Consider the following 12,612-nt stretch of genomic DNA (forward strand, 5'->3'; position numbering starts at 1 on the left):
GGCCCAAAGTGTCAATATTTTGTGTGGCCACCATTATTTTCCAGCACTGCCCTCACCCTCTTGGGCGTGGAGTTCTAGAGAGCTTCACAGGTTGCCACTGGAGTCCTCTTCCACTCCTCCATGACGATATCATGGAACTGGTGGATGTTAGAGACCTTGCACTCCTCCACCTTCCATTTGAGGATGCCCCACAGATGCTCAATAGGGTTTAGGTCTGGAGACATGCTTGGCCATTCCATCACCTTTACCCTCAGCTTCTTTAGCAAGGTAGTGGTCATCTTGGAGGTGTGCTTGGGGTCGGTATCATGTTGGAATACTGCCCTGCGGCCCAGTCTCCGAAGGGAAGGGATCATGCTCTGCTTCAGTATGTCACAGTACGTGTTGGCATTCATGGTTCCCTCAATGAACTGTAGCTCCCCAGTGTTGGCAGCACTCATGCAGCCCGAAAACCATGACACTCCCACCACCATGCTTGGCTGTAGGCAAGACACACTTGTCTATGTACTCCTCACCTGATTGCCACCACACACGCCTGACACCATCTGAACCACCAAATAAGTTTATCTTGGTCTCATCAGACCACAGGACATGGTTCCACTAATTTACGTCCTTAGTCTGCTTGTCTTCAGCAAACCGTTTGTGGGCTTTCTTGTGCATCATCTTTAGAAGAGGCTTCCTTCTGGGACGACAGCCATGCAGACCAATTTGATGCAGTGTGCGGTGTGTGGACTGAGCACTGACAGGCTGACCCCCACCTCTTCAAATTCTGCACCAATGCTGGCAGCACTTGTACATCTATTTCACAAAGACAACCTCTGGATATGATGCTGAGCACTTGCACTCAGCGAGGCCTGGTCTGAGCAGAACCTGTCCTGTTAAACCGCTGTATGGTCTTGGCCACTGTGCTGCAGCTCAGTTTAAGGGTCTTGGCAATCTTCTTATAGCCTAGGCCATCTTTATGTAGAGCAACAATTATTTTTTTGAGATTTTCAGAGAGTTTTTTGCCATGAGGTGCCATGTTGAACTCACAGTGACCAGTATGAGAGAGTGAGAGCGATAACACCAAATTTAACACACCTGCTCCCCATTCACACCTGAGACATTATAATACTAATGAGTCACATGACACTGTGCAGGGAAAATGGCTAATTGGGCCCAATGTGGACATTTTCACTTAGGGGTGTACTCACTTTTGTTGCCAGCAATTTAGACATTATTGGCTGTGTGTTGAGTTATTTTGAGGGGACAGCAAATTTACACTGTTATACAAGCTGTATACTCGCTACTTTACATTGTAGCAAAGTCTCATTTCTTCAGCGTTGTCACATGAAAAGATATAATAAAATATTTACAAAAATGTGAGGGGTGTACTCTCTTTTGAGAGATACTGTATACAATATTTTGCAGTTACCTAAGGCTTGAACGTACTATATAAAGTAAACACATGCAAAAACACTAGCCATTCCCTTTAAGGAACACCTTATTTAGACTCCAAGGGCCTGTTGCCAGCTGCCTTGAGAACTGCTGCCCATAGAAATGAATGAGGAACCATATTGTTGAAACGGTTGTAGGATCAGGGAGCAAGGTAAGTATTATCCTAAGTGGTAGGGGGGGGGGGGGAGTAGGATATCTTAAAGGAAGACTTTATTAAATTTGTCCTTTCAAGTACAGATGATGTCCAAGGTGCAGTGATCAATAGAAACTTTTTTGAATATAGTTTTGCTATAGATATATACTAACTGAAGAATTATGATCATGTGCCTGGGAATATTTCAATTTTCATGTTGCTGTTTGCCTCATCAAAGAAGCCCGGTATGGTAAGGGCATGTAAATATGATGAGCATCTGTTTGTTCCTGAACTGATTTTCTTTCCCATACAAGTCATTGAATTTTATTTCCAATCCTTCTTCAGCTATAATACTGTCATTTTCAAATATCATTGGACCAAGCTAAAAATAACTGTTAATTTTCCAAAATAAAAATCATTATCCTGTTTGCTTTGTGACTTAAGCCAATTGTAAATGCAAAAGGAACTCAGAAACACAACTAAGAGGGACTTAAATGTATTATTTGCCCTGTTGGTCTGCCATAGATAGGCATCAACTTCTCTAACATATGGCCTTATTCAAAAAATAGTTCTTAGTGCTAAATCTTAAATGCAGTAAACTATAGAATCAAATTATATTTTACTGCTAAAGTCAAAGCAATGGATTCTGGTTGGCTGCTATGGGTGGATTTGATCTGTCCTAAAAAGTGTATAGAGATAAGTACTGCATTTGTATTCAGATTAATCCTTGCATGAGCTCATTGGATCCCAGGCTGAAGGAACTACATTTCTCCCCAAATACAGATTAAACAGATTTTGTCACTTTAACAATAAAAGCTAACTGGTGACTGGTATAAAGTGTGGACACGTAGAGGTATATCAGTAATTCAGCTCTCTCCCACCACCATACCATGGAGATACTAAAGTTTTACATGTCAAAATTAGCCCCGCATTTAGACATATCTGTAGTACTAAAAGCTGATGCAGGTAGAGTATGTACCTGTATGGTTTAAAGTAAGAGATTAATGCAGTATGCCAGTCGGTTGAACATCTATAACCAGATTTGTAAGTGCTAAATTCTCACAAATAAACTCTAGAAACCCAGACAATATTTGAAATAGATAAAGTGTTTCCCATTAAAAAGATTTTGCGGTTTATCTTACACACTGCTGCCACACAGCACAGCAAGGTCTGCAATGTTTCTGTAGAATACATCTGGAGATAAAGAGGTTCTAGACAATATATACTGTATATATACAGTATATATATATATATATATATATATATATATATCTTTTTTTTTTAATAATAAAAGTGGTATACTTACCTCCTCTGTGTCCCCCTTTTCTTGGGTCCTCCATCGGCGCTTTCCACTCCTCCTTTACTTTGTGTGCCTCCATAGGAAGCTGCTGACACATACAGTACAGTTTGACCCCACCCCCATCCAACCTCACAGGATTTGATTGACAGCAGAAGGTGCCAATGGCTCTTTCTGCTACCTCTATGTCCTGTGAGGAGAGAGAGAGAGGAGAGCACCACTGCAGATGGGCACATTGTTGGATTGAAATAGGGCTGTTGTAAGTATTGAAGGATGTGGGGGGGGGGGGGGGCAATTTTCTAGAGGCTGTGGCTCAAATCACGTAAACCCAAACACTGATAATTGTGTTCAGAACTAATGCAATTCATACCCCCAATGTGTGCACTTCAAACCTACAGCCTAACTAGACGCATGCCCCACTGTGGCGAAGGCAACACTTCTGAATAAGTACTTTAAACCTCAGATCTGCCCCAATAAATACCCATCAGAACAGTCCCTGAAAGAAAAAAGGGTTGCACAGTGGCTAAGTGGTTAGTGCTTCTGGCTTGCGGCAATTGGATCATGGGTTCAAAATCCTAACCATGACCCTACCTGCATGTAGTGTGCATGTTCTCCCTGTGCTTATGTGAGTTTTTTCCCATACTCCAAAGACATGCTCGTAGGTGAATTGGCCCTAATATGTGAGTGAGGAACCTCAGACTTTAAACATCATGCGGGCAGCAACTGATGTGAATGTGTGACATGTATAAAGCACTGTGTAAACTGTCAGCACTGTATAAATACATGTAAGTAACTTATCAGTTGTACAACTGTGGTTGTGAGAATTTATTAAATCTTGTAAATATCAAATTATTAGCAAACAAAAAAAAATCCTTTTCTTTCTTTGATTGATCCATCCCTTCTTCATTTGTGTATCCCATGCCCCCTTTCTAGGCACTGCAGCTTACTGTGGGAGGGATTTGGCAACAGGGCCAGTGCTGTCACTCCACAGAAAGGTGGGCAGGACTAGGTGTGGCCCGGTGTTGGATGACAAATTACAGCCTTGCAAATCAGTAGTGATAACATTAATAGCCACACCCCCTGCAACATTTCTTCATTCCATTGTAGTCAAGCAGGCACAGCCTATATGAAAGTGTCAGCACTGAATTCAGGAGTATCACAGGAAGCTGTATTATGTGTGATAAATTGGCAGGATCAATAGGTATTTGTGGGCCTTTCCTGGAGACTAACTGAAATTTGTAAGTGCAGATACACTTCAGCCTCATGAACACCAGCAAATTAAAATATACCCATTTACACTTTATCTTTCTGCCAGCAGCTGGCAGAAAAATCCAGTGTAAAAAATACTTGATCTGGTGTGCATTTCCATGCATTGATGCGTGTATGTATGTGAGTTTATGCGTAAAAAGAATATGCACGTAATTTATTTCTATTGATTTTAACATGAATTTGTTCTAGCCTTTAGGCTGAAATTACACACATACAAGTGTGTTTATGTATAAATTATGCCAGTATGCTTTTCTCTAAATGCAGGTTTGGGTTTTTCTTAATGCCCCCAAGCGCTGCTCTAAAATAGCCCCTCAGGGTGCATGCCAGGTCTGTCCACCGCCTGCTCTGTGTATTTGCTCCTACAGCCGCCTGGGATTTATGACATGATATCTCAGGAGTATGAGGGAGCAGGGAAATGTGATTCTCGCCTAGGCGAGCATAGAAATTGGGGGAACGGTGCCAGAGTAAAAAAAAAAAAAAAAATGGAAATAGACAGAAAAAAAAATTATGCTTGTTTGCTATATGGAGTAAAAAGGAGTGCAAGGGTACAGGGAGGTAAGGGCACTTATGGGGTGAAGGTCTGCTGAAAGCGCTGCAGTATGTTTTATAATAAGCCAAAGTACTACTTTGAGTAGAACTTAAAGTGTTACTAAACCCACAACAGTAAAATCAGTCTGTATATGCAGCAAAAGCATGCTTGTTATACTCACTGTGGAACCTAAGTGGTTAATCCTCCGCATTGTGCAAAAAAGCTGTCTGAGCCTGTCTTTTCTGATCCTCCCCTTCTTCCACTGTCCCCTAACCTTCTCCTGATAAGACAGAGCCTTTAGAGTCACTCTGCACATGCTCAGTTTGGTGTGTATTGTTGGAGAGTTGTTTTTTTTTTTTATTAGATCGGCACAGGACCAGACAGAGGGTCAGGGGTCCTGCGGCCTCACAGGACAGACAGAGTAGAATAAAAACTCCTCTTACAAGCTTTAACCAGACACTGATAGAAGTCATAAGACTGCTATATACTGCTGATACGAAAAGGTATTTAGCAGTTTATGGTTACTAAAATAATTGCATTTCCATGTTCTGTTCTGTGTACTGTGGAAGACCAACTATAGTGAATGCAGGGTCCTGGGTTTAGTAACACTTTAACTTAGTTAATAATTTAATTGTACTCCCTCTGGTCTGTCCAAAATGGTCCAATGTGTGTGTGTGTGTGGGGGGGGGGTCTATGTGCAGGCAGAGCTACTGGTTGTGAAAAAAAGATAACAGTAAAAAAAGGGAAGTGTATCCCCTGCGCCTATATGGAATATGTGTATTTAGGTGTGGAAGAAAGTGTAAGCAGTAGCTATAGGAGTGAGGTAAAAGTGATTGAAAAGTCTTGTGTGAAAAGAATATCGACAGAGCTTGCTATTGCTATTTTGTGTCATATAGATAAATAAATAAAAAGAGCTACTGGTTGGCTACTTGGCTAGATGCAGTCCAAATGTCAAAATACTAATTATGTTCATCATGTAAAACCCGTTTTGTATTCCTGCAGGGTTTCACCTCCTATATTCTGCTATTTGGCAAGCATTGTGCCATCTCTGTGGCTTCTTGAAATAAACCATGATCATCAGGTAAGATTTATGGCCAGAAATATCTTACCCTTGTGTATATTTGCTAAAGTATTGTTTACCTTTATAGGTGCATGAAAGCCATTGGTCTGCAAGCATTACTGGCCATGCTATTGGAAAAGGAAAGGTTTCTGGTGTATTGTAGGCCTATGCCTATGATCAGCAAAGACAAAGTGGCAATTTGCCTCTTTGACAAGGCTGGCTAACAGCACCTGCAATTTCTGAGGGGCTATTATTCAGAGTAAGCTTTGCTTTGTTTTAGAGGTATGAGATATCCCAGGATGCACTGGGAAACCAACAAACAAACTGGAAAGACATCATCAGTAGTCACCTCCGGCTCATGTATATACTGTATATACTCGAAGTGTCTGGTGCAGACGTCACATCTAGTGTTCAACATGGAGCAGCAGGAACATGAACCCGGGCCCCTATGTCTCAACACATTGTATCAGCAGAAAATTAAGTTATCTCTGGGGAAATGTTCCTTCACTTCCTGTATGAGCACCAAGTCAAGAAATTGAGAGTTCTCTTTCACAAGGACACATGATGCAATTAAAGCCTTTTGTGTTTAGCTTGGAGAAGGGTTTGAAACCCTTCTGGGTCTCTTTTGTTGTGTGTGCCCCTGTTAGGGAGTTCCATCTTACTGCATGTGTGAACATCAGTACAGAAAATGAGAAAAAGCACCCCAGCAGGGCCACAGATAGCACTAAAAATATGACAGGGCTTCTAATACTTTCTATCTAAAACGTAATGCGGCATTAAAGTGTTTGACCTCCCCAGAGCTTTTTCAATAATGTGCAACATTATGGCACACTTACCAATTAAAGTGTCCCACTTCAGTGCTGTGATACCTGCAACCTCCCTCCAATGCTAGAGCTTCCACCGTCCCACCATATTTTTTTTAGGGTTCATGATTCTTTGGCCAAGCTGGCATGACAGGTATGACTAAGCATATGCACAAGAGTTCATTTATCCCTCAACATACTCCCAGCATATTACAGATGCTTATCTGCAGGTCCTCAGGTACATCTTCCCCTCCAGCAAGGAGCATGGTATGTAGCACAATAGCGACACCACCAAAATCACACTTTAAATTTCAGAAAACTAACAGAAAAGACAGAGGCAAAAAAGCTGTTTACTTTGCAAGGGAAGTTGAACTTTGCGAGGGGATTTGCCATAGAGCTTGGAGAATGAGGTGTAGCTCTGTTGAATTTCATCATCCAATCATGTGCAAGCATAAATGCCTTTTTTTTCTTTCACGTGAAAAGGTATTCTTTGCAAAGTTAAAATTCACAACCACTAAGCACTGGGGGAAACTCTCTTGCGAAGTGCAACTTCTCTTGCAAAGTGAACAGCCTATTTTCCATTAATAAATCAACCCCACAGTGCCTTAGATGATTTGACTCTGCAGATATACAGCTATGAAATTCAAGGCACAGGGGTCCTTAGGGACTGCTGTTTTGCCAGAAGAATTGCAGGCAAAAGACACAGGTACAGGGTTCTGCTTTGGCACAATTTACAGTAATATACAATAGCAAGCCTTAAAGTGTTTGTAAAATTACACTGTGACTTTAGGTGTATCCCATCCCAATTATGCTGACATTACCTATAATGTGTGTCTGTGTTTTTTTTTTTTAATGAAAAGGCTAAATACCTTTTCTCACACACCACAGCTGTGTGGTCACATGATCCCCCTTCGCTCTTCTTCCCCGATCTATGGAGAGAAGCGGGAAGGGCAGAGATTTCCCGGTGACGTCAGCCAGCCATAAAAGGATGATCACGTGACCGCACAGCGGCGGTGTGTGAAAAGGTATTGAACCTTTTCATTTAAAAAAAACACACACACACTGTAGTTAATGGCAGCATAATCTGGAGATGAAACAATGTATATTTGCTGCACGAGCGGGGAGGAAAGCCGCTCTCACGCTGACAGGCAAGGAGGAAGGGGGAGAGGGAGATATTCAAAGCAGAGAGCAGGCTGAAGGAGGCACGTAACCTGACCACTGTATCATGGCTCAGCAGCCATGATACCCGTGGTCAGCACAGACAGGGGGACACAGGAACAGGCAGGATCAACCAGGTATTGTACAACAGAGGAAGGGACAAATTACACAGCACAAGCACTGTGCTATAGATCATGCCTTAAAGGAACAGGATCTTTTTTTTTTATTTTTTTTAGGGTTACTTTACTTACACCATTACTTTTTGAGTTCAAAGTACAGTTAGGCATTTCTCATGTTGATGGTTCATCTCCATGGTTGGTTAGAATGACTTACTGAGGCACTCAAAAACACATACTGAATGACTGAGGTAAAAAAATGCTTTCATCAATTTATGAGCCAGCATAGGCACAGTAAACTCAGTTTGGACATGAGGAGGAAACAGGGCCCGATTATGAATCTTAAAGTGATGTCACGGCGCTCCAGACACAGCATTCCATATATCCCATTCAGGAAAGGATGTACTGACGTATTTTAACTGCTACATTCCATTTAGCTGTCTGCTTCTCTTCTTACTACATATACTATAGGAAACACTGTAGTAAATAGTAGTACATAGTAAGGTTTGTGTGGAGAGCTCAGATGTAGGCAGACATGAAACATTAAGAACATCAAGACATGAAACATCAAGAAATAATGCCAGTATGTTTTTTTCTCATTGAAAGCAGTATTCATTCATTCCAAAATAACTTCTGAAAAATCAAATGTGTTTTTGTTCTTTGATTCCAAATCCTTAAAGAACCTTATGCAACTTTATTTCATAATTATACTTGTAATCTAATCCTGCCTATCTGTCACAATCATATCCGTTTATCATTTGATAACAAATCCTGTAGATTATAATAAACAATACTATAGTTCTCTACACTGAGAACGAGTCAGCTCTTACACGCTGGATTACAAATGCACACAAGGAAGAGATCTAGAAAGTCCAATGTGGGAGAAAAACAGTACTAGAGAGTCATAAGTAGGATACCTAAAGCATATTTCCACCTTTGCACCCAAAATGGGATAAGAGTTCATTCACAGTTGTACGATTTGTCATGTGACCTTGGACATCAAACTTGCATGACCAATCGCAGACCATTATTTTCCATGGCACCAGTTCAAATCACTGCAACTTAAAGTTGCAGCGACTTTGAAAAGGTGCCTGCACTACTTTGGTGCAATTTGTAATGCAACTTTGATCCAAAGAATGTAAAATCAAAATTGCCCCAAAAGTCGCATCAAAGTTGCCTGAGAAATGATGTTGCTTTGGAGAGGCGTTAATGTGAAAGGAGCCAAAAACTTTTCATTTGTTACAACTAGAGTTGAGCGGACACCTGGATGTCCGTGTTCGGCGGGTTCGGCCGAACTTGAAAAAAAGTCCGGTTCCGTGTCCGTGTCCGTGTCCTGGACTTTTTCCGAACTTTACCCGGACACCGAACCCCATTGAAGTCAATGGGGACCCGAACTTTCAGGCACTAAAATGCCTCTAAAAAACCAATGGAAAGGGCTAGAGTGCTGCAAATGGCAGCAAAATGTAGTTAAGAGCATGGCAAGTGCTCTGAAAACAAATGTGGATAGGGAAATAACTTAAAACAACAAAAAAAAACAGAAAAATATAAATTTTTCTTCATCTGTGAAGGACGAGGCCCATATGGAGTAGGAGGGAGGTTGAGGTGGCGGTGGATGTGGCGGTGTAGGTGGAAGCGGTGGTGGAGGGGGAAGAGGTAGCCAACACTGCTTTTTTTTAGTCATTTTAAATTAGGGTACACCCCAAAAGAGTGAGAAAGAGCAAAAATAGAACAATGGCTGGGTAAGGTCGGTATCCATCTCTATTCTGCACAAGGTACGGAAAAGTCCTGTGGGATCCATGCCTGGTTCATTTTTTTTTTTTTTTTTTTTTTTATTGAAAATTCTTCAGACATTACACAGAACACAACAACAGCTGTAACAAAAACATTTTCATACTTTAAGCATAAAGGAAGTCCGAGCAGAGAACGTCTGCTGGCAAAGTAGGGGGGAGGTGGGTGGAGAGGGAAAGGGGGGGGGGGGCCTCAATGGTCCTTGAGGTTGGAAGGTGAATCTGATTGTGGGGGTAAGGTCCTGGGCGAGTCTCTGAAGTTAAACCTGTATTGAGCCATAGTGGGATCAGTCTGGGGAAAGGTGTAAGTTATATATCTGTCCCATTTCAGGTGGAAGAGTTCCCTTGAAGATAAAGCTGAGAAGTCCGTATTGGCGATATCTATTGTGAGAAGTGTGGAGAGCTCTGATCTGACCCGAGAGAGAGATGGAGGAGATGTGGAGATCCAGTTGCTTAGGATAGTCCTCCTGGCGATTAGTAGACAAGTCAGGATCCACACACGGGGTGTCCCAGAGGGGGGGCTAGACCATTTTTGGAGTCTCTTGTCCCAGTAGCCGAACAGGAGTATCATAGGGTCCTTGGGTAGGCTGAACTTGGTGACGTCCGTAATGTACAAAAGGACTTGGTCCCAAAAGTGACTTATACCGGGGCAGGACCAAAATTTGTGGTGGAGTGAAGGTCTTACCACCAGACACAAAGGGCATTTGTGGGCGTCCGGCATGGTTTTGTCCGATAGAAAAGGAATATGCGCCCGATGGAAGATTTTTAGTTGGGTCTCTTTCCAAATTGAGTTAGGAGTTAGAGCAAGGGTGGTTTGGAGACCCTTGACCATATTGGGTAACGTGTCATTGCCTGGAAAGTCCTTGAGCCAATTGGAGGCAGTAGAGGTGGACAAGGCCGGCGGGCATTGCCGCAAGAGGGGCTTGTAGATCGTGGAAATAGTATAGGTGTCAGCATCCAGCAGGGAGTCAATTAAAGACAGATGAAAGCGGGTCCCCGGTTTCCCAGTGGTTGAGGAGAGATAGTGAATGCATTGTGTCCAATAGAAAAGGTCCTTGTCCTGGACACCGAATTTATCTTTAACGACCCGGAAGGGAAGGGGAGTACCCGAGCTGGTGTCGCACAGTTGTCCGAAGGTAATCAAACCCTTCTCCTCCCATTGGTGGAACACGGAATGGGTCAATCCTGGAGTGAAAGTCGGGTTACCCCGTATTGGAAGGAATTTGGAAAAGTGTATTGGCAGTTTCAGTAGTTTTCGTACCTCCCTCCACGCTATGGCAGTGTCCCTCAAAAGTATATTTTGACGTAGATCAGGGCACAGCGTCACCCATTTGGCATGCAAAAGAGCAGTTAGGGAGAATGGACTGGCCATCTGAGACTCAAGTTCATAATTAGAGTAATGTGAGGTCTGTGATACCCAGTCCAGAGCAGCCCTGAGCAAACAAGACAGATTATACATTCTCAGATTAGGCAAGTTAATACCCGCGTCGCTTCTGGAGAGTTGCAATTTGTTATACGAGATTCTCGGTCTCCTTCCCCGCCATAGAAATCGGGAGAAAGTTTTCTGCAGGGTTTGCGCATCTTTATGTCTGATTAATAGGGGAAGAGTTTGCAGGAGATAGAGAAGGCGGGCAAAGCTAACCATCTTAATAAGGTGGCATCTCCCCAAAAGCGACAACGGCAGTTCCTTCCAGTTTTCCAGTTCCTTCGTTATTTTGGACACCAGGGGGGGTAGTTCAGAGTGTAAATTGATGCCGGAGTGCGTCCTATCTTGATACCCAGATAGGTAATGTGATTAGATGCAATCATGAATGGGGATTCCCTTTCCCATGGACGAGGGGGGCCAGTTCCCAAAGGGAGGATCTCGCTTTTAGAATAGTTTATCTTGAGACCCGAGCACAGTCTGAATCTGTTGAACGCGGAAACTATTACGGGGATGTCTGCTGTGGGGTTTGAAGTAAACAGTAGAACATCATCTGCAAAAAGGGATATGCGCAGCTCCTGAGAGCCTATGCGAATACCATGGAGAGGGGCTCTGGTCAGTAGATACCGGGAGAGGGGTTCTAGAGCGAGGTTAAACAACAGCGGCGATAGGGGGCAGCCTTGTCTAGTGCCTTTGTGTAATCTAAACTCGTCCGTAAGCGCCCCCCCTACACACAATCTGGCTGATGGTGTAAGATACATAGAAGTGATGAGATTCACAAAGGGTCCACTAAAGCCCATGCCGTGCAAAACCCGACTCAGCCATTGGAAGTTGACATTGTCAAATGCCTTTTCGGCGTCGAGAGTCACAATAGCCATGTCTCGGCCAGGGTGTATGCGAGCCTGGTCCAGAGCAACCAGGACCTTCCTTATGTTAACAGTGGCTGAACGACCCTTGGTGAACCCAGACTGCGCGGGGTGGATCAGATGCGGCATGATATTGGCCAGACGCGTGGCCACAATTTTAGATAGGATCTTGACATCAAGATTTAATAGGGATATGGGCCGGTATGAGCCCGGCTCCAGCGGATCTTTCCCTTTTTTCGAGAGAAGCTTGATAATGGCTTGGTTACCCGTCTGGAGATAGGGTCCGCCGTGCCAAATTGAAGAGTACACGTCCACTAGAGTCGGGATCACACCAGGGGAGACTAATTTGTAAAATTCCCCGGAAAGACCATCGGGGCCCGGAGACTTATTGGCTGCAAGATGTTTTATAGTCGACGCAATCTCGTCCGCCGTGATCGGGGCGTTAAGTGTATTTAAATGCTCTTCGGATATTTTGGGGATTTCAGTCCCAGATAGGAAAAAATCAGCTACTGAGCTGTCCATGGCCTCGGAGGCGTATAGCGAGGCGTAAAAGTCGCGCATGATCCCCTGCACCCCTTGCGGAGTGGAGTCCACTGCTCCTGATTTGTTCCGTAACGAGCCTATGTGCGTGGTGGACATCGGGCCCTTGCATAACCTGGCAAGCAGTTTCCCGGCCTTGTTACCGAAGCGGTGTAATGTCGCCGCAAGATGTGCTTTGTGCATCATTTCAACCCTAT

General features: G+C 43.3%; 1 protein-coding gene across 1 annotated transcript in view; it reads left to right on the forward strand.

Annotated features, from left to right (window-relative positions):
- The window catches only part of TMEM26 (transmembrane protein 26), a 96,536-nt gene that overhangs the window by 54,282 nt on the left and 29,642 nt on the right, over positions 1-12,612 (forward strand). The window contains exon 2 of the mRNA XM_082268456.1: positions 5,665-5,743. Coding sequence (XP_082124582.1) covers positions 5,665-5,743 — 79 coding nt within the window. The remainder of the gene's footprint in view (positions 1-5,664; positions 5,744-12,612) is intronic.

The sequence above is a fragment of the Pelophylax lessonae genome (genome assembly GCF_965119305.1).
Source record: "Pelophylax lessonae genome assembly, chromosome: 9".
In the NCBI taxonomy this organism is placed as follows: domain Eukaryota; kingdom Metazoa; phylum Chordata; class Amphibia; order Anura; family Ranidae; genus Pelophylax; species Pelophylax lessonae.